At 51.6% G+C, this 21,247-nt stretch overlaps 9 protein-coding genes across 9 annotated transcripts; 5 read left to right on the top strand and 4 right to left on the bottom strand.

Annotated features, from left to right (window-relative positions):
• Positions 1 to 285: 285 nt before the first annotated feature.
• On the bottom strand, positions 286 to 1,524 carry HO173_007724 (uncharacterized protein; the record flags this gene model as incomplete). Its single annotated transcript, XM_037309624.1, has 2 exons — positions 286 to 578; positions 630 to 1,524. 2 exons carry the CDS (start codon positions 1,522 to 1,524, stop codon positions 286 to 288), a joined length of 1,188 nt encoding a protein of 395 aa, XP_037163703.1.
• A 785-nt stretch (positions 1,525 to 2,309) lies between these two features.
• Positions 2,310 to 3,104, bottom strand: HO173_007723 (uncharacterized protein; the record flags this gene model as incomplete). Its single annotated transcript, XM_037309623.1, has 1 exon — positions 2,310 to 3,104. The coding sequence occupies one exon, from the start codon at positions 3,102 to 3,104 to the stop codon at positions 2,310 to 2,312; it is 795 nt and encodes a 264-aa protein (XP_037163702.1).
• A 499-nt stretch (positions 3,105 to 3,603) lies between these two features.
• HO173_007722 (uncharacterized protein) lies at positions 3,604 to 4,550 on the bottom strand (the record flags this gene model as incomplete). The annotated part of the gene is made up of 2 exons (XM_037309622.1): positions 3,604 to 4,302; positions 4,356 to 4,550. The coding sequence occupies 2 exons, from the start codon at positions 4,548 to 4,550 to the stop codon at positions 3,604 to 3,606; spliced, it is 894 nt and encodes a 297-aa protein (XP_037163701.1).
• A 2,427-nt stretch (positions 4,551 to 6,977) lies between these two features.
• On the top strand, positions 6,978 to 8,930 carry HO173_007721 (uncharacterized protein; the record flags this gene model as incomplete). Its single annotated transcript, XM_037309621.1, has 1 exon — positions 6,978 to 8,930. One exon carries the CDS (start codon positions 6,978 to 6,980, stop codon positions 8,928 to 8,930), a length of 1,953 nt encoding a protein of 650 aa, XP_037163700.1.
• Positions 8,931 to 8,947: 17 nt separating this feature from the next.
• HO173_007720 (uncharacterized protein) lies at positions 8,948 to 9,953 on the top strand (the record flags this gene model as incomplete). The annotated part of the gene is made up of 3 exons (XM_037309620.1): positions 8,948 to 8,982; positions 9,129 to 9,367; positions 9,427 to 9,953. 3 exons carry the CDS (start codon positions 8,948 to 8,950, stop codon positions 9,951 to 9,953), a joined length of 801 nt encoding a protein of 266 aa, XP_037163699.1.
• A 1,557-nt stretch (positions 9,954 to 11,510) lies between these two features.
• Positions 11,511 to 13,443, top strand: HO173_007719 (uncharacterized protein; the record flags this gene model as incomplete). Its single annotated transcript, XM_037309619.1, has 2 exons — positions 11,511 to 11,596; positions 11,652 to 13,443. 2 exons carry the CDS (start codon positions 11,511 to 11,513, stop codon positions 13,441 to 13,443), a joined length of 1,878 nt encoding a protein of 625 aa, XP_037163698.1.
• Positions 13,444 to 14,154: 711 nt separating this feature from the next.
• Positions 14,155 to 15,062, top strand: HO173_007718 (uncharacterized protein; the record flags this gene model as incomplete). Its single annotated transcript, XM_037309618.1, has 2 exons — positions 14,155 to 14,387; positions 14,444 to 15,062. 2 exons carry the CDS (start codon positions 14,155 to 14,157, stop codon positions 15,060 to 15,062), a joined length of 852 nt encoding a protein of 283 aa, XP_037163697.1.
• Positions 15,063 to 15,748: 686 nt separating this feature from the next.
• On the top strand, positions 15,749 to 17,932 carry HO173_007717 (uncharacterized protein; the record flags this gene model as incomplete). The annotated part of the gene is made up of 1 exon (XM_037309617.1): positions 15,749 to 17,932. The coding sequence occupies one exon, from the start codon at positions 15,749 to 15,751 to the stop codon at positions 17,930 to 17,932; it is 2,184 nt and encodes a 727-aa protein (XP_037163696.1).
• Positions 17,933 to 18,413: 481 nt separating this feature from the next.
• On the bottom strand, positions 18,414 to 20,726 carry HO173_007716 (uncharacterized protein; the record flags this gene model as incomplete). Its single annotated transcript, XM_037309616.1, has 1 exon — positions 18,414 to 20,726. The coding sequence occupies one exon, from the start codon at positions 20,724 to 20,726 to the stop codon at positions 18,414 to 18,416; it is 2,313 nt and encodes a 770-aa protein (XP_037163695.1).
• Between the last annotated feature and the right edge of the window lie 521 nt (positions 20,727 to 21,247).

Genomic DNA, 21,247 nt, shown 5'->3' with positions numbered 1-21,247 from the left:
ATTCGCGATCATGCCACTCGTCTCGGAAGGAGAATACTCCAGCTTCGCCGTACTTTCGCCGCTGGGGAAGGTGTAATTGTAGTTGGGCAGATACACAATTGTGACCTTGCTCGCGTCGTTGCATCCGAAGAACGTGGGCTTTTGGTTCAAGCCTTCGCCGAGGAACGTGGCCGCGGGTGGTATGACGGGCATCTTGGTCAGGCCCGCGAGTTGCGCTTGCATGTACGTTTGGTAGAGTTCGCTACCGTCCGGGAAATTGCCGCTGGTGTCCGCGGGAGTTGTCGTTTACCAGAATGACGCCGACGCTGCGGGCGGGCTCGAGGAGGGGGAAGAGGGGTTGTTTTGGTGGGATTCGCCGCCGTCGACGAGGGTAAGTTCGGGTTGGGCCTGCACGAGGGTGGAGTGGGTGTACTTATAAAAGGGGTTGGGGTAGGTCGCGTATTCATCCATAAATGTCAGGGCGTGGGTCTGTGCTACGATGGCGGAAATGTTGGCGAGGATGCCGGGGACGTCGGCGACAAGTGGGAATGTGGTGCAGAGTTCGTTGAAGATGTCGGAGGAGGTGCCGAGGATGTATCCTGGGAACGTTAGCTATTTGTTCGGGATGGGACAAGAGGACGGTATGGTACCAAGGTTGTCGTAGTTGGTCTCGCAGGTTGTTTTGGTGGGAGAGCCATTCGAGAGGGATGTTCCGAGATACTTCGTCTGCGTAAAAGCATTGACGCCGGAATCGAAGCTTCCAAACTCGTATGGCGAGAACTCGTAGATGACTGTGTTGTTTGGAGGAGTGCAGACTCCAGTGGCAGTCTCGACATTCAAGCTGGTGATGATTGGGAATGGCACATTGTGGCCGGTAAAGTTGGAGAAGCCAGTGATGGACGACAGTTCAATGGCAACGCCTCCATCGGTACCCTTCAGAAGTTGGTATGCCAAGAGTCTTCCGTACACATCGACAATAGTAGGCGGGTAGCCAGCTGCGTTCTTGGCAACAACGTCGTCTGAGATCTGGGCATAAGCACCTCCAGCCTCCAAGTTCTCTGGCACGAGAAGGCTGTCGGCAAACGCAGTCGTCCAAAGGGTAGTTTCTAGGTTCGAGATGGTAGGGTAATTGTTACCAGCGAAAGATGACAGGAGCCACCCTCCTCCGGAAAGACCGGCCTGGTAGGTAAGCCCCTGGTAGAGACCACTTGTGCCAGCATTACTATCCCGTGAGTCCAAAGCTTGGATAACGCCGGCACCCGTGAGGAGAGAGCGCAGTCCACCTCCGCTGGTGGTGAGGGCTACTGCTGGCAGATTTGCTGTACTGAAAGCCGAGTTCACCTTTGTGAGCCATGCACCAAGCGCTGCAGACGCAACTGGGGCGCGAGATGAAATGTATGATGACTCAGAGGCGGAGATGCCTGTTGCAGAGCGAACCAAGGGGGTACTGGGGCAGGTTGCTGGTACAGGAGCATATCCAGATAGCGCTGCTTGTACGGAGGAAGAAATGCCAAAGGCGAGAATAAGGGAAGGTAAGAGAGGCATCGTGGATGTGTAGGATATTGAGAAATTGAAGAAGAAAGGCGGTCGTGAGATTGAAGGTATATTTCGGACTCTTAAGGGGAGGTATTGCTTAACTCAATTAGGCATTCAAGGCTCTTCGGTAGAGGCGGCGTAAGAGAGAAAAAGAGCAGTATGCCACCTCCTGCGCAAGCGCAACGGTCCAGGCTCGGACAAGAGAGCCACTCTTTCATAGTGAGCTCTCAACACGTGCAGGCGTGGTGGCTTGGGGTTATTTTGATTCCTGGAATGTGGCAATGACAGCATCATGCAGCTGCCTCATCTGTCAAAAGTTGACTTGAGAATACCCAATCGTTTTGTCCCACTTATCTCAAGGACTTTGAAGACACATATGTGGTAGTCAAGAGTGAAGCATTCGGCACTTTAATGGCCAATACCATGATCAAGTGCAGCAGCGTGGGGCCCAGTCGAAGAAGATCTTTTGCCCTTAATCTTAGCGCCGAGCGGCCGCCCCCTTTGCGGGCAGTCACATGAGGCAACCGAGGTCGGAATTGGCCTTTAAATTAGCCGGTCCATCTGAAAAGAAGGCCAAGGCAGCTGGTCCTTCAAGGACCACCATGTACTACGTATACATGTATTTTTGTATATTTTGATCATCCATTCGATACACATTGTGACGCATCATCGCACCAAAAATAGCCGCACAGCCTCCTGCCATTGAACCCACATTCTCATTCCAAATTTAACTTGCAGTACGTGTAGGTGCAAGAAGAAGTCCGTTGGGCCGATATTGCGCTCCCAGTAGGCAACTATTTACTGAACCCCTGCATCAACCGACTGTTCCTTGCAGTTGTCATCGCCGTTGCTGCGGCCGTCGCTCTCCCCAAAATCTCAAAAATAGGTATTTCCGCCGCAAACCCCTCTGCGATCCATGTCTTCAGCTCGATCGCTAACAACGAATCCACCCCATAGGAGTGTAGTGACTTGTTCGTGTCGATTCCTTCTTTTGATGTCGAAAGACTTCGTGACAATCTCTTGATCAGAGCCTGCAGAACGATGGAACCGGCCTTAGAAAGAGAGCCGGCGCTTGCAAACAGACCTCTATAATCGATGAAGTCTTTGGAGTTTCCCACCGAGAGCTTCTGATCGCTATTGACCTGATACATATGGCGAAGTAAAGGTGTGCGCATCCAAAGCGCCTCTTCAACCCCTTTTGAGCGCAGGCTCGCAGGGGTCTCGATACCCACGACGGTTTGGCACGTTTGCGTCGTCAGGGTGTCTAGTTCTGGGTCGCAAAGATAGTCGAGAAGGCCGAAAAGTTCGATTTGCTTCAGTGGAACGTAGAGACTTGAGTCTAGCATACGGTGTAGAGGGAATTCGTTCTCACTCAGGAAACCCTCGGAAACCATGACGCGGAGGTCTATAGAGACTGCTTTTCCCCTTTGTGTGATGCGGTAGTGTGCAAGGGCGTCTTTGTATGTGTTCCCGGCTGCGTACTCGGCTTGTCCTCGCTGTCCTGCTATGTTCTTTGGCAGGAGCATGTGAAGGTTCCATGAACAATGCATCTTTGAGTCAGTACCTGCTCTCCAGTCTTCGTAGGACATATCTGCGAAAGCATCCTACTTGGGAGACAGGAAATGGGAGTTGACTAGCTCTTGTTACCATGCTCGCCTGGATGCTTTACCGCAACGACCCAACCCTGATCCACCTTTCAAGTATGCCATTTTCCTTTCTGGTGGGGTACCTTTCGGCCCTGCGGCCACAAGGTGCAATACGGAAAAGAGGGGCAACAGAGGGAAAGCTAATCCAAGTACCCACGGCACACATCCGGGGCTCAAACGATGAGTTAGCCAAAAGTACAAGTGTCGTCCTCAGCGAGCTGTGCACTCCCCATCTTAGAATCGTGTTTGTAGGCCTGTAAGGTCACAAGGCTAGCCCAATGGGCTGTCAGCCACTCTCTGCTGCCAAACCAGATCCTCGTAATGATGTTGCCTATTTGTCCTGGGCTGTACAAATCATGTGATATTTGGGCGTAGTCTTGTGTGTGACAGTCCATCCAAAGCGACCTAGAAATCAAATCTTCCTCTTGATTTCTTGGCGTCTTTAAGCAAGAGAATCGGATGTGGTGATCACAATGTTGTTCTCAACACGAATGTGCTGCGCCTTTAGATCGGAACCGCAGTCATTCCGAGCGAATTGACTGACATTGTCCCTCGCGCTCCAGTAATTGTCCACCAGACTTCTCTCATCCGCACTGCTTTTACCAATGCTCTCCCTGCCATCGGTTAGACGATGAAAGCATTGCTGAGGGCGATGGACTTCAGACCTAACGCTTCTGTGTCCCTCGAGCTTGATATTCACCGTGCTGCGCTCGTAACATCTGTCACCGTACTTAGGCATCCATTTCGTGCTGAGACGGGTGAGAAGGCTGTCTTTGAAGATGCGTTGAGCGAGCGGACGTAGCGCTGGTAGGCAAGCTGCAACGAGGTAGATGCCTAGTTCGATAATGGTCCATGACATGAGTCCCACAAACGAGAAAGTACCATCAGTTATAGCATCGTTCCGAAAGAAGGTCGCAAAGCGAAATATTGAGGCTATCAATCCGACAGAACCAGTCAAGAATGCCAATGTCAGTCCTATTTTCTGGTGTCTTATGACTTTGAGTGTCCATACGAGTGGTTGAGGTGGAACGAGCATCGCTACATCCGTGAGGATGTTGGGTAGACTGATCCACCTGAAAAATGCGTTGATGTCGATGCAATGACCGCCAGGTATGGTGGGATCCCAGAAAAAAGCCAGTGGCTGACATCCGAGCGATTCAGTGAGGCCTTATTGATCAAAGTAACAGCTAGGACATGTATAATCCTTCGATACGATTTTGTGGTGAATATTCCGAGGTACATGCTCAAGATGGAGAGTTTTGGCAAGGTCACCGCCACGAGATAGATCCATTCGACAGCCATAAGGAGCTTGGCCCAATTCACGACTTCTTTAGGGTCTGTAGCTTCGAGCGCCAGGAGATGCCTTCCTACACCACCGAGTTTTGTCATTTTGTCATGGCTAATTAGATATGCGTCAGTCTGCGAGTTTTCGCAATCTATACGTAAGGATACTTGACTAACCTATTGCCAGAACATCCAAAGTGAGTGAGACAGAATATCAGGGCGTTTGCAACGATGGATATCGTCTAACCCTATACTGGTCTTGTGCAAACATCGCGAATAGTAGCGCAAACCACCAAAGAGGATGTCTGGACGAATGAAACATTTTTTATTTCCCCCCTAACTATAATTCCCCTATATTCATAGAGATATGATGGAGGTAAGTCGGAGTAAGTCGGATGTGGTGGTAAAGTCGGCATTCTGTTTTCGAAGATAGTAGTCTCGTGAAGTCGAAAAACGATGGAACAAACAAGAGACACGGTGGGAGAGACCAGGGTAGAATGGAGGCTCAATTCGCAGTTCACTAGATGATCACACCGGAGAAGATTGAAACGGACAGGTGACATATGACCAGATCCATCAGACCTCGAAAAAAGGTTCCTGCCCCACAGAATGACGGCAAAGGCGGGTGGTCTCCTGAATCTTAACTGCATTAAAGTAGCGGAGTGCTCGCTAGTTTGGAATAGAGAGGAGCGGAAGAGCCACCCACAAATCACATGCATATGTAAAGGTAAGTATAAGATAGTATGTGTAGGGAAAGTCGAGAAGAGGGAGCAATAGCTTTTACCAGAAAAGAAAGGATCCGTGAGATGCGTATAATATCATCACTGCGACACGAACTAACGAGGACAAGATTTGGAAGGTGTGTGGTACATTGGTGTGATTTGCGGTCCCCTTCCCTCTTTCACCATTGCTTGACGTTGTGATTGGTATACGCATTGATAGGGTACATTAATCTTTTTTAAGGTACCTGCATCATGCTTTATTTTTTTGTCCTCATCATGCGTTCCTTCAAAGCCTTGCTGCCTTCTTCCACAAGCACTGATCATGCATGGGCTAGGACTGTGCTCCGGAGGATTTGTAAAACACAAATTTTTTTGGAAAAAAATTTTAATTAATTTTTTTTTTTTTTTTTTTTTTTGTAAAATTTTTATTTTTTTTGGGGGGAAAGTTTATAACCAACCAACCAATTTTATTTTTTTTTCTTTAATTAAATATTAATGGGAGTTTTTAAGGGCGGCAAGGTTTTTTTTTTTTTTTTCGCCCGAAGAAATTGGGGGGGGCTGGGATATTTTTTAATTTTTTCGGGTCCCTTCCTTTTGCTTACTCTGATGGGGATTAAATTCCGGGAACCAAAAAGGAAAGGGACGTTGACCCAAGCCGGACCGCCAGTCTTGACTTCTCGGCCGCACGAGTATCTGGGATCACTCGTTGGTATAATTTTACGTTCGGTAACATAAAGAAGGGACTATACATACATATGCACTTTTACTCCCCGAGGGTCCGCATCATTGCTTGCGTCAGCGTGGGCGTGTTCGCAAGGGTTTGCCACTTGAGAACTAGGTCGATTGCATGCGCAGACATGATGTACTCGTATGAACCAGGATGTGAGGCATTCTTGAAGTACAACAATTCTTATGGACTCTGCGTTCCTCTGTCTTACTGGGAATCCCGCCCACACTAATAGAGTGCAACACACATGGTTCAAGAACACCATCCGATTGCGTGTCTGAGCAATGTGCAAGTACCTTAGATTGGCTGAGTATCAGCCTTGTAGTCTTGCCTAGGAGCGCTTGTCACGAATACCGAATGGCGCTTTACGTTACCGCGTTTGCTTCCGAAGTCTAAACCAGTCTCCGTCTTCAAGTGATTCCTCCATGTCTGCTGCAAGGATAGGAATATGATTCGGTACGCTTTCTCAAGATCAGAAGGTTCAGGTTCAGCCACGAAAAAACCCATCTCCTCGACAACACATGCTTCGAGTGGACCTCTATCACAGTCAATCGTAGGACCCTCTGTTCTAGGTATTGGCCAACCTTGCTTGCACGACCCCGGGCGCCTCTGCATCTTGCTCGGTGACAGTTTAGAGTTCGCACTCAGCGTCTTCGCGATTGACAGACGAACAGCGGACCAAACAACTGAAAATCATGACTATCCGCGAAATTGAAGGTGGAGAGACTGCTCCTGACTATCCCGTTCGGAAAACCAGAAATTTTGAACAACATCGTCGATTCCAGAGCTGAGCAGACACCCTCGAGCCTTGTACGCAGAATTTCCTGTTTCGACCACTGGTTATGAGGAAGGGTACAGAAAGATCACCTATGAAGACTTGGCCAATGCCGTTAACGGCGCCGCATAGTGGTTGGAGAAGACACTTGGTCGATCAAAGAATTTTGACACCTTGGCCTACATAGGTCCGAATGATCTGAGGTACAATGTTCTAATATTAGGAGCTGTCAAGGCCGGATACAAGGTTAGTTGAAGCTTGAAGCGAAAGATATAGCAGGGGGGTGCTAACCCTGGTTTGAGTATCAGATGCTCCTTACTTCACCTCGCAATAGCGTTCCAGCTCATATCAACCTGTTCACCCTTCTTGACTGTACCGTCTTGCTTGTACCGAATCCGCAGCCACCGACGATCTCCGCGCTTACGGCTGCTCACAAGCTTCGTGTCGCTGGAGTTTCAAACCTTGATGAACTGATCAGCAAGAGACATCCTCATTATCCCTACACAAAAACTTTCGACGAAGCCAGCCATGAACCTCTCCTTGCCTTCCATAATTCAGGATCTACTGGTCTTCCGAAGCCGATTGTCTGGTCCCATGCCTTTGCGGCGGCATACATCAAGATGACACATCTGGATCCGCCATCTGGATACAAGTCTCAGGACAGACTCTTCCAAGCAAACAGACTGTTGTTCATGCTGCCTCCTTTCCATGCTGCAAATCACTGCACAACCTTATGCAACGCGATTATCAATCGAACAACCATAATCTATCCGCTTGCAGCAGCGATCCCGACGGCACAGGTCATGGTGGACGCACTCAAACACACAACGGCGGACGTTGCTGTTGTTCCTCCAACTATTATAGCAGAAATTGGCAAGGACAGTGCCATGTTGGACTTCGTCGCCGAAAGACTAGAAACCCTACTCTACGCTGGCGGAGATGTACCTCAAGCTTTTGGTCATCCTGTTGCATGCAGGATGCAGCTAGTGAACATATACGGGGCTTCAGAGATGGGAGCTCCTCCCTCGATTCGACCAGAGGGTGCGTGGCCACGCGAAGACTGGAAATACGTGGTTATCCATCCAGATACTGGAGTCGAGTTCGAGCACCATTCGGATGATCTACACGAACTGTGCATAGTCAGAAATCCAAAGTTCGAATCCTGGCAACCTGTTTTCAAATTGTACCCTGACCTCCAGAGATTCCCTAGCGGAGATCTCTTCTCACCTCATCCATCCAAGCCCGGGCTTTGGAAACATCAAGGCAGGTCCGACGACATTATAATCTTCCTAACAGGGGAGAAGACCAATCCCACCTCTATGGAAGAGCGCATTAACAGCCATCTTGAAGTTCGCGCAGCGTTAGTCGCTGGTGCTCAAAGGTTTCAAGCTGCCCTCCTCATCGAACTCGCGGCTGAGAAGGCTCTTTCAGCTGCCGAACGTGCAGAGACCCTTGAGCGCATATGGCCAACGATCCAAGAAGCAAACAAAGACTGCCCTACTCATGCTATGATAGACAAATCACACATTCTTTTCGTGAATCCCAACAAGCCTATGTTGAGAGCAGGGAAAGGCACTGTGCAACGAAGGCCAACTCTAAGCCTATACGCAGAAGAGCTACAAGCTTTATATGCTGACGCGGAGAAAGTCACTGTTCCCCCTTCAACAGATGCCAAACAGGTTATCGATGTACACGACCCTGAAAATACCTCTTCCTTCATACGCGAGACGATCACTAAACGCACCGGTTGGACTCAATTCGGAGATGGAGACAATTTGTTCCTGCTAGGCATGGACTCCCTGCAAGCACTCCTCATCACACGTGATCTGAATCAAGTTTTGGCCGATTCGGAGATTGCTGTCAGCACAGTGTACACTAACCCTACAGTATCTTCGCTCGTCAGTGCAATATCAGAGCTCTCGGCCATGAGTCGGCAATCACAGGTTTTTTATCAGCAGGCACGTCAGCAAGTGATTGATGCGACCTTTCAGGAGCACAAAAATTCGATCGACAACCTCGTTAACAACTTGCAGACAAAACCAACTAAGTCAAGTGCCGCTCGGATTGCGGGACACAAGAAGCATACCGTGATTTTGACTGGGTCAACAGGTGCATTGGGTTCATATCTGCTCCAGGTGCTCTCCAATTCCCCATCTGTATCGCATGTCTACTGTCTAGATAGAGCGTTGGATTCTTCATCTACTCGATCACAGCGAAACAGGATCCGCAGGACCACGAGTGATTATCCTCAAATCGAGTGACCTTCTTGACTGCAGACATGTCGCAACAGAATTTCGGCCTCGAGCGTAAGACGTACGAGGCTTTGTTGACTCAAGCCACTGCGGTCATCCACAGTGCGTGGCCCGTCAAATTCAACCTCCCATTGTCTGCGTTCGGGCCGCAACTTCTTGGAATAACTCGGCTTGCCGAGTTCGCTGTCTCAGCAGCTCACTTTCCAGTTGTCTTCTTCGTCTCTTCCATAAGCTCCGTCCTTGGCTACCACGGCAGTACCCTTCGATCCGCGAGGAGATCATCTCAGACAACAAAGCCCCATCACCCATGGGATACGGAGAAAGTAAATATCTCGCGGAGCTCCTTCTCGACTATGCCTCCAAGAGACTCTCCATCGATGCTCGCATCGCGCGGGTCGGGCAAATCGCAGGGCCAGTAAAAGGCCAAGGCATCTGGAACGAGTGGAGTGGCTGCCTAGCCTCGTTCTTAGCTCGCTTCATGTCGGCGCTGTGCCTGATTCGCTAGGGGTAAGCCAAGACAAGATCGACTCGGTTCCTATTGATCTTCTTGCCGAGGTGCTTGTGGATTTGTCTGTCAATGCTGAAGTGCAGGAGGCTCCGACGCTAATACAACCTGAGGAACCCGGCAAAGCACGTGTCTTTCATCCGTTGAATCCACATCCTGTAGCTTGGGAATCCCTCCTTCCAGCCATTGTCAATACCCTCAGTCATTCAAATGCCAGAACAAATAAGATCAACACAGTGCCATTCCAAGCTTGGCTCCAGAAAGTTCGCGCAGATGCTGAAGCGGTCGGCAGCGCAGACATTGAGGCGATGCTCAAAGTTAACCCAGCGGCTAAGCTGCTGGTGTTCTATGAGAAGCTTGCTGAGGAAGGCAAGAACCTGGAGTTTGAGACATCGAAGACCGAGGAGGCTAGTTCGAAGATGAGGGTTACTGGAGAAATACAGCCCGGATGGATTGAGCGCTGGGTAGGGGCATGGTTGGCTGTTGGCAAGGAAAGGGCACCGGAAGTGCCTGATGAAGATTTGTGAGCTTCAACATGCATACGGTGGAAGCGGTCTGAAGTCAAGTTAGCTACGGCTTGGGTTCAATAAGACGAAGGGACGGGTGTGTGGAAAAGATCGTGGAAGGCTGGGAAGCCGCATCACCTCTGATAAGGTTCATGTTCTAAGCTACTAGGTCGCTATTATGTCCAATACATTGGTTATCGATCGTATAAAGTCTTAGAAGGCATCGGCTTCCCAAGCTTCTTTGCCCTTCTCGTCACGAACGAAATCATTCTCGGCGATCTGAACACCTACGTCCATAACGGCAGATTGATTCTCTTGACCTTTAATACCTTTCCCTAGATCGGGTGCGCGTAATTGTTCGACAAGGACTGCATATCTTACTCTGATCGGCAGCAAGCTAACAGGGCACGTACAGTACCATCCACCTCGTCGTTGTCTTGCGAAGAAACCTTCGCTCCTTGACTCTCAACAAGCTTCCGAGTCTGCTTGGGCCTCATGCTGTCTGCCGGGACCGTAAACGCAACCGGCACCGTCGGACGGGAAGAGTGGCGGGTGAAGCAAGCGAACCTCTTCTCGGAGAGGATGAGGGTGAAGATGTGGAAGCGAACGTCGAGGGCATGGGGGTTATTCTTCTCGAGCACGATGAGGAGGGTCCATCTATGGGCCAGCGCTCTTGAGTGGCCAACGCTTTAAATGCCAAACAGGTCTGCGTGGAGGTCCGGACACTATTCAATTGGTTTTTAGATACTTCATTACATGGCAGAATTTTGGGGTCTTCAGCCCTTAGAGTACCTCTTGGCAAGATGCGAAAATCCAATGACGAGTACTCCTCATACAATTCTTTGGAAATATCGAATGACGGTCCTGCACAACGGCTCAAGCTACCCCAGAGTTTGAAGTTTCAGTGGCTGGAGGCTATATGTGGCGCTGTTCGATGCTCTCAATGCCAAGACCCACGGGAGCGTCCGCTGAAAGTGCCGAGTTTAAACGTTTAAAGGAAGTCTATTCGTGGTATAGAAGTAACAGCCAATCACATCAATGAAACGCGTCTTGGACAGCCTCGACATCAAACAACAGCCGCCCAGCCTTTTCAAAACATCAACTACCAGTCAGCAGACCTACCTCCTTCAACAACATACGAAACCTCAGACTGGCTAAATTAAGCTGCTTCGAGATGAAGATAGCCCTGCCATTCTTGTCCACGTCACAGCAGCCGCTGACTAAAACCCTTCCATTGCTGAGACGCTCTCGTATCCTCTCATACACGCTGTCTACCCTGGCATTCAGTGTTTCAAGAGTATCGCAATCTCATGGCCTCTCATTATATGGCTCTTGTGCTGCGCATTCCTACTGAATGTTGCAGGAACCTTCGCCTTCTTTCTGGTCTCATCTACGGTCTGCCTTGCGATTTCTAGATTTCCTTGTGTCGTCTCTGTCTGCTCTGCATTTCCTGGGTTTCTCACATCTAGAATTGCCACTTTCATTTAATACAACAGCGAGCCCTTTGTACTCCTATCTTAATAGCTCTGGGTTGAACAGACTTCTGCTCATCTGCTCTCACATTCCTTGGATTCCATTATGCACATCCGAATAATAGTACTGCTGGCAGTATGTGCTAATTTTGCTGCGACTGGACCTCTCCGACACAATGGGGCTCGCGTGCAGTAAGTACAGACATGCTCGAGCTGTGCTCGTAATCTTGCGCTGACAGAACCCAAGGCCTCATAACTTCGCCCGATTCCTCAATCATACAGAGATACCTTCGATTCCTGCCGACATTCAAACCTCGACGCCAATACCGATATCTTCCTCATCAATAGTACCTTCGATCGCCGCCAGCCCAGAAACCTCAGCTTTCGTTGTCACTTCCTCAACAAAATCTATAGCGACGCCATTGACACCTAATGTAGCGTCCAGCAGTAGCCCTACTACAGATGCTCTCACTGTAGATGCGCTAAGCCAAGTTCTATCAACGTCAGCGACTCTCCCGTCAACCTCATCTACAACAAGTCCGTCAGAGCACTCCGACGTGGGTAGTGGAGCAACTCCTGTGAGTACATCAGCACTTGTTGATGGTGGAAAGTTGAACAGCGAGACTCATGAGGCCGCCGCTGTGCAGCCTGCGGAGACTATGTCAAGATTGTTCAACATTGGTGGAAACCCTCCCAATGACCTGCAGTCCTCAACTGATGCACTATCGTTCTCATCTACGCCGTCACCCAAACTTAGCGCAAGCACGTCGACTATTTCCGACGTCCAATCCACAGCCAACATGCGAACAGTGGCGGCTATGCCATCATCATCTTCTACTGCGATTCAAGCGCCATTTCCTTCTGAAGCCCCCCTACCTACCTTTTCGACAGCTGCTGCTAGTCAAGTCAAGTCTTCTTCTACAACATCCATACCCACCTCTTCGACAGCTGCTGCCAGTCAAGCTCCGTCTCCAGTCGTTGTGCCTATACCTATATCTTCAGGTCTAGTTCAAGTATCAGGCCCGGGTGGCGACGCAGCGGACGAATTCGCACCAGTCACGCTCGACCAAAGCTCACCAGCGCCCACCGGAACTGCGAAATACCCTACCGCTGAGGGCGGAAATACGGCAATGGCCGCTGGCTTCAACAATGTTTACAAGACATTGAACGAAGACACCCCTTGCAATCCTGGGGACCCAAGCCAGGCATATGCTTGTGTTGATGGGGAGATCGCTGAATGTCAGTCCGATGAGACTTACGTATTAAAGAGCTGCCCTCAAGGCCAATCGTGCTACGCGCTTCCAAAACCCTCAGGTTTGAGTGGGGTTGTGGTGCAATGCGCTGTTCCAAGCGATGCCTATAGTATGCTTGCTGGTCTATCGTCTTCCACTGCAGTCCCTCTGGCCGTTACTTCGCAGCCGGCCCCAATGTTGCAGGCCGAGGGGGACTTCAGTCAAGCCACACAAAGCGTGAGCGCGCAGAACCCTGTGCAGCCCGTCACGTCCTCTCCCCCAGCCCAGGCGAGCATCCAGAGCCAATCCCAGGCACCTAACCCTTCGGTGCTTGGTGTGACGGCTACAGCTCAACCAGTCCAGGACTCCGATTCCTTGAACACTTCTCCTAAGTCAGAGGCTACGCCAGCACCACCATCCACTACAGCAGCTGTTGTCTCAATTCCACAGGCATTGTTTGCTGTTGTCACCGCGCCCGAGAACGGCCAAGTCTCACCTAGCGAAAGCAGCGCGCAAGCCTCAATTCCTACCTCTCAAATGTCGCAACCCTACCCAGGGGTTTCAACACCTGCCGTACAGTCATCTGCAATGTCTCCACAGGCTAGCCCTGACAGTCTCCAACTCACAGAAGCAAGTGTCACAAGTACATCGACATCAAGCGCTGATAGTGCCGGCATCACGTCTGCTCCGATGGCAGTGCCGGCGAATGAAAAACTTGCGGTAGGAAATGGCCAAGCTACGGTAACAGTCACAGTGACGGTCACGACTACTGAGAAGCCTTCTCCTGTTACCATAAATGCTTCATGATTGCTTTTTAGCGGCATGCGTTTTGGCGTCTTGGAGGAGTCCACAATACCCAGTCAATGCGTAGATCCCTAGATTGGACATCGGTCCTTGCCACTCGTTAGATACAGACTTCTTGTAATTATCTCATTCAATATTTAAATAATTAATTTCAGCATTGTCTCTATGATGTGTGTTCAGAGCTGAATTGACAGGACGTGGCCCTGATCCTTCGCGATTCAGCTCCTTCCAATTGCAGCCAATCGCTCCGAGGCAAAACGTTCCCAAATTAGCAACGCCACCTACGCGCCAAAACCTTCGACCAACGACAACCTCGACCGGCCTTGCGTGCGACCGTTGCAATCAACTTGCCGTCGGACCTGCCAAGAATTCCTCCTCGGTCAATGTCTTGATGAGGACCAATCACCTTTCAACCTTGTCTTGTCTCGGGCACGGGGTGGACCGAGGGATGGCAAGGAACAAAGGACGATCCTCGTCACGGTCACCCTCTACCTCTCATCCAGGCACATGACTGAGCCAGAGGGTTCTACATCGACAAAGAATGACGTTCGGGCTGCCCATATGAGGCATGCAGGTACACTATCATGTATTGTACCTGAATCTAGCAGGAGATTTTGCGCATGAGATCCCCTTAAGAAGGGGGCTTGCTCGCTCTATTTCCGCCCAAACTGAGTTTATTTACTATCTTCTCGATATATAATCTACCCAGCAGTTATGCATCCATCTACTGCATTCGCGGTCTCACTCCTCTTCGCGCTGCCATGCGCTCATGCATGGGGCGTCGTCGGCCATGCAACTGTGGCTACGATAGCCAACAACTACCTGACCTCCACGGCAAAGACGTACGTGGCAGGCATATTAGGGAACGATGTCTCCATGGCTTCGATTGCCAGTTGGGCGGACGATTACCGCTATACTACGGCAGGAAAGTTCAGCGCGCCCTATCAGTGAGCCCCCACCCAGGCACTTCCCCCTGGAAAACCACTAACAATAAGCGCGCCAGCTTCATCGACGCCGAAGACTCGCCTCCAACCTCCTGCGCCGTCAACTTCTCTCGCGACTGCACCACAAAGGGCTGCAGCATCTCCGCCATCGCAAACTACACCGCCCGCGTCCAAGACACCAGTCTCTCAGCCACAAACCGTATGGAGGCCATGGAATTTCTGATTCACTTCCTAGGCGACATCACGCAGCCTCTACATGACGAAGCGGAAGAAGTAGGCGGCAACGACATCTCCGTCACCTGGGATGGCGAAGACACAAATCTCCACGCCTGCTGGGACACACAGATGGTCGAGAAGATTGCCGGTGGGGAGAACAGCACAGCGACTGTGGACTCGTTTGCGGCGACGTTGATTGCGCAGATTGATAATGGAACGTATGCGAGTCAGAAGGAGGATTGGGTTAGTTGTGTGGATATCACGACGGCTACTGACTGTGCTCTCGAATGGGCGCAGGACGCGAACGGGCTGAACTGTCAGTACGTGCTTCAAAACGACGAGTCGGGCATGGAGCTCGACGGGACGTATTATACTGGCGCCGTGCCGTACATCGAGCTGCAGATCAGCAAAGGTGGGTACAGGCTGGGGGCATGGTTGAATGCTTTGGCAGCAGCTGCTTGAGGTGTGGGTTTGTAGGCATGATGGATGTTTGACAAAAGGCGCAGATAGAAAATTGAGGGTCTTGTAGTGACTTAATCCTCAAGAGACTTTGGAGATCTACAAAGGTTGAGCCTAGAAGTGTACGAATTATCAGTATGTTTAACCAGAAGAGAGAAAGGAGCGAGTAGACTCGCAGACACCCCCACGCGGTGACAAAAAACCTGCACACACCAAGAAATCCCTTCGCCTTGTCAGCTGGAATAACTCAACGAATACCCTCTTTATGAATTAGATTTTGCGGAACGATATATTAGTGTTATCGAAATTTTGAATCACAACGCAAAACCTTTGCTAGGGCTCTTCGTTGTGAAATCATCATCAAATTTCTAATTTCAGGTGTGCAGGTTTTCTGTCACCCGCGTGACCCCCTCGACCGCTGACAATGAAATTCCGAGGTATCGCCAGGACTTCGGTAAGACTCTTCGGTCTTGGCACGCTAGCTGGGCTAGTCACGTAGTGTCGAGATGTTGTTGAGCTTCACTGTCGCACATATGCTCCAACACCACTACAACCAATCGGTCACAGACTTCGTTTGACATATATCAACGGTACGGCACAAATTTATTGAATTTCTCATGTGCATTTGACTCTTGACAACATTACATCCCGCCGCCCCCGAGGTATATCCGAAGAAACACCGGATTGCCATGGACGGTCCAGTTCATCACAAAAGTGAGCGCAATATGTCTGCATATGGCGCCGCTCCAAGTGCACCTATGCTACCGCAGCAAGGTCCTTCCCTTTCCAACAACTACATCCCCTACCCGCCCTTGCCCAATCTTCCTCCGAACGCGTCGAATCCCATCTTTCCTGACGTCGACCCTCAACTTGCGCCTCCCACCCAGGCGCAAACACCGTCAAACAACAATACGAGTAAGATTCAAGGTCATGCAGGCGAGACAAAAGCCAGGCTACGTAAGGCTTGTGACTCATGCTCTGTGCGAAAAGTGAAATGCGACGAACAACAACCCTGCAAGGCTTGTGAGGGTCTCCAAATTCCATGTACCTTTGAACGACCAAGCAAGCGCCGAGGTCCTCCTAATAAACACGCCGAGAGTCTCAAGAGAAAATACGACTCGCCCGCAGGTCCAGCAATGTCTCAACCGCAACCGTCCTCGCCCACACACGCTGCCCACACTCTCGCCTACTTCTCCCAGCAGCAGGTGCTCTCTGCAGAAACGATATGTCCCCTTTCCATGCTTGAGCGGCTGGTCGATGACTACTTCACATTCATACATCCTCTTGTCCCACTTCCTCACGAACCATCCTTTCGGGATGCCTTTAACCGGCGCCAAGACCTGACCAATCCGACTTTTGTAGCTTTGGTCGCTTCGATGCTTGGCTATCTGGTGGCTTGCTTCCCTCGAAGACCTCGACAACACATCCGCGAAGGTGTGCCAATGGAACACCAGCAACAGATGGATTCCTTGTATTCGAACCCGATGGATCTGGTGGATCGATGCCATAAGGTAGCGATGGAGGCTCTGGGTCCTGCATATTTGGACCGCAAAATGTCGGTCCATGATGCTGTGATTAGCTACCTGCAGGGGTTGACATGTGTCCAAACATTCAATCGGCAATCCGCCATCCACTACTTCAAGCAATGTATGACTATATCTGCAACCGTCGGTCTTCACAAGGTCAATGTCACAAGTACTACACACACGAACGGTCATGCCTTACCAACACCTAGGATGACAGCGAATGGCCATGCTCTCGAGGGACCACATCATGTCGGTGTCGATCAATTGATGCGAGAGTTGGGAGTAAGAACATTTTGGGCTTTATTCGCGGGGGTGAAATTATTCCAGCAGGCTGGCGTCTCGCAATGGGACCTGCTAATGCCACCAGCAACGCCATCACACCCATATCCTCCGTTACCCGTTGAAGTCGATGATGGCTACATTACACCAGAGCATGTCCATCTCGATCTCCAGCCTCCAGGCCTCGTTCCCGTAATAACCGGTTTTAACGCCAATATCCGAGTTCTATCTACCTACAATGACTTAGCAGCAATGGAGCTAGTCCGTGGTGTTGACAACGTCGTAGACTGGGAGCGGCAAAAGAGAGCCTTGGAGGAATCTCTGCAATCCGTCAAGCGCATGCTTGACGGTCTTCCTGGCGAGCTTGTCCTCAGTTTCCGGGCTCCATCACCTCGGTCGCGAGAGCCAAAGTATCCTTCCCCAAACCCTGAATCCACCGTCGGCCAGGAACTGGCTCAGTACGCAACGAACGGCTTTGATAACACACGTATTGACTTCAACCGACCTGAAGAGCGTCGACGAATCCAATATGAGATCCAAAAGGCCAACATTTATACTACCCAGCTAGCCACACGCTTGCATCTCGTCGAGAAATACTGGAATCTCTACGACGCCTACAACCTCAAAAAATCTGGTGGTGGCAGTTCAGATAGAGCATCATCTCCAGGGATGATCGCCCCCATTCTAGACAAATACGACCCGTCCACCCATTTCAGCACTACGGAACAAGATCTCGCGGCTGAGCGTGAGGATATTGTCAAGACCTTTCTCATCCTCCTCGGCCAAATCAACGAAATCAACACGGAAGCACTAGGCAATTCGTTCATCAGCGAAATCAACCGAATCGCGCGGGTGTTGCTTGACGCGCCACTTGTTCGCAAAGGAAACCTGGCGCAGGGAAGCGAAACCTATGTGAGGGCGTCTCTGGCTGTGCTGGAAAAATTGGACCTGGCCAGTCCGACTGGTGATTGGCTGACCGACGAGGACGAGGTGCCCCAGCTTTGGGCGACGTTGAGAGGGTACCAGGCTAGTTTTGCGCAGAGTGGAGGATTCGGAGGGGAGGTCTAATCTCGAGGTTCTTGCGTCCTTCGGCCGGCCGGGCGAGACTACGGCTCAGGGATGAGGGATGAGGGATTCGATCAACGCCACAGATCAGGTGTGGGTCATTCAGATCAGGCTTGGAAGGGCTGGGCACCTACTCTGTCATCCACGCTGCATGATTCTTGCAGGTTGGTCGGTTTTTACAAAGTACGAGTCCGACTTGTCAAGCTTTCAGGTCGAAATCCATCGACTGACAGGCGCTTGCTTGCTTGGTCCGCGAACGAACAATTCGATTCAATCATTGTGTAAATAGATTCTTGCATGCGTTGCTACGTAGTTCTACCTATGAAAAGGGGCCGTTAGTAGTACAGATGCACCCCGCCCATAGAGATACACGCAAGAAGGAAAGTCGATGTACATAGCTCCACGACCGACTCCTGACTCATTACTACAGCATGAAAACTTCACATCGTGATCTGCCTTCCACCCCTCAAACCTCTCCCCATCGTCAACTGAAAAGCCTTCTCAGCAACCCCCTTGCCACCCCCTCCCTCGGCCTAACCCTCCTTCTATCCTCCTCCCTCTCCCTCTCCCTCCTCCCCTCCCTCGCCCTCCTCGCCGCTTCCTGCGCCTCCTCCAACTCCCGCCTCTTCTTCCTCAACTCCCTCTTCGTCTCCGCCTCCGCCCTGTCCAGCTCCTCCCTCTTCCTCCTCCGCTCTTTCCTCCCCGCCTCTTCATCAACGTCAGTACTAGCTCTGGGTCTGCGGTCCGCGGAGCGGGCTTTGGACTGGCGCTCGCGGCGGGACGGGGAGGACGCGGTGGTCGAACGACGGGGTCGGGGGGTGGAGCCGGAAGAGCTTTTAGATGACACCTTCTTTTCGTCGTTGACGCGGATGAGCATGCTGGTGTTGGATTCGGCGCGGGGGAGCATGTCGAGGAGTCTTGGGCGGAATGCCGCGGTTTTGCCTTTATCTTCGGGCTCTTTATCCCGATTACTGGATCTCCTCTCCGCTGTAGGGCGGCTTGAAGACGCCAGACTGCCTTCACCGTGCTTTCGTGGTGATGAATGATGTTTGCTCAACCGCTTCTCCTTCGCTTGCTTGAGCAGTTCTTCAACTTCCGCAGACTTGGAGGTGCTGTTCGTGACGTCACTTTCGCGACGTTTGTGCGAGGAGTTGAAAAGGGGCATTTCCATGCTGCCTTTGGAGGAAGATTTGCTGTGCCGGCGCTCGCGCTCCCAGCCTGAGCGGTGGCGGCGTTTTGAGGATGATGGGGAGGGTGGGGCGATTTCGACGACATCGGCGGCAGCTTCCTCTTCTTCGAGAATGGCACTGTCCGTTGCTGCTGGAGCTGGGTTGGGTGCTATTCCGATGACCTCGGGGGGCGCTTCTGCTGGGGCTTCTGGAGCGGCCTCGACGATTACCGGAGCTGCTTCTGCGGGTGGGTCGGGGGCTATTTCGATGACCTCGGGGTTTGATTCTACTGCGGGTTCCGGAGCAGCGTCGACGATTACTGGGGCTGCTTCTGCAGGTGGGTCAGGTGCTGGCTCTTCGGTCGTTGCTTGGCCTTCCTCCGTTGGTGCCTCCGGAGCTGGCTCTTCAGCGACCGGCGGAGCTTCCTCTGCCGGTGGTTCTGTGGCTATAGGCTCTTCCGTTGTTGACGGTGCCGGTTCTGGCTCTGTTAGTGGGTCTTTAGGAGTCTCTTCGGCGGCAGGAGCGGCTTCTGGCTCAGCAACACCCTCAGCTGCTTCGGCTCCTCCTTCAGCTGGAGGTACGGGCTCTGCTGGTGCGGGTTCTTCGGCAGCAGCTGGCTCAAGCTCATTTCTTTCATGGTCATCCGGCGCAATTTGCTCTGCCTCAGCTGGTGATGGTTCAGTAACTGCGGCAGCTTCCTCTACTTGTGCTTCCTCTGCTGGTGCTTCCTCTGCTGGTGCTTCAGCAGCAGACGGCTCAGCTTCCTTAGCAGCTTCTTCGACTGGTTGTGCCTCATTTACGGGCTCAGCGGCGGCCGCAGACTTTGGCTCTTCAGATGTAGCCTCAGCAGGTGTACTATCAGGCTTTGGTTCAGGCTCATCTGGCTGCCCCTCAGAGCGTTCGTCTGCTGTCGGCTTGTCCTCGCTAGGCGATGATTCGGCAGGAACCTCTTCAGTCGTAGGTGCGTCTGTCGCTGCTTCTGCTGAAGCTGCCTCCGCTTGGGCGGTTTCGTTAGCTGGAACTTCTGCTGATGGTTCTTCTTTGGCTGCGGCGTCTTCAGCTGGAGTGTCTGCTGGAGTGTCTGTTAGAGGAGCTTCTTCTACTGCAGTATCAGTGGGAGCAGCATCTACTGGCGCTGGCTCAGCTGGCGTAGATTCTTCGGAAGCTGGCTCAGCTGGTACAGACTCGGCTGGTGCAGGGTCTGACGGCGCAGGATCTGACTGTGGGGATTCTGCTGACGTAGCCTCTGTTGGCGCATGCTCAGGTGGTGTAGGTTCTTCGGAAGCTGGTTCAGCTGGTACAGATTCGACTGATGCAGGGTCGGACAATGCAGGGTCTGACGGTGCAGGGTCTGACGGTGGAGATTCTGCTGGCGCAGCCTCTGTTGGCGCAGGCTCAGGTAGTGTAGGTTCTTCGGAAGCTGGCTCAGCTGGTACAGATTCGACTGGTGCAGGGTCTGACGGCGCAGGGTCTACCGGTGGGGATTCTTCTGAAATAGCTTCTGCAGGTGCGTCTGCTGAGGTTGTATCTGCAAATGGTGCCTCGACTGGCGCAGATTTTGACTTCTTGTTCTTGCGCCCTCTTGCGGACGAGACCGTTTTTAGAAGGCTTGAACTTCTTGTCCTCATCTTTGTCACCGCCCACAGTATAATTCGAAGACTTGGGTTTCTTTGAACCATCTTTCTCTCTTACCGAAGTGTTCTTCGACGACTTGGCTTTCTTTGGTTTTTTTTCTTTTGGCTTATCTTCTGGCTTATCTTCTACAGGTACTTCCGGCGCAGGAGGTGGCGGCTCTTCAGAAATTGTTTCCTCAGCTGGCACCTCTGGTGGTGGATCAGATGCCGAGGTATCTCCAGCAGCTTCGGGAGGAGACTCTTCTGGAGCTGGAACTGGAGCTGGAGCTGAAGCTTCCGGCTCGGCTGCTGGAGCCTCCTTGGATTCTTCTGGAGCAGCTTCTTCAGCAGCGGCGGCAGAACCTTCTGGGTTCTCAGGAGGTGTTGCTGTCTCTTCGGTCGGAGCAGGGTCGGCCGCTACTTCGTCTGCTTTGGGCTCAGTGCTATCGACTGCTCCCTCGTCACCTTCAGGAGCTCCCTCGGCTGGAGCGTCGGATTGATGAGGTGCGGCTTCGCCTGCATCCGCCTCTACCACA

This window comes from Letharia columbiana (genome assembly GCF_014066305.1).
Source record: "Letharia columbiana isolate WasteWater2 chromosome Unknown Sc0000025_s0, whole genome shotgun sequence".
In the NCBI taxonomy this organism is placed as follows: domain Eukaryota; kingdom Fungi; phylum Ascomycota; class Lecanoromycetes; order Lecanorales; family Parmeliaceae; genus Letharia; species Letharia columbiana.
The sequence above is the reverse complement of the archived record's forward strand: the minus strand, read 5'-3'. Positions and strand labels throughout refer to the sequence as shown.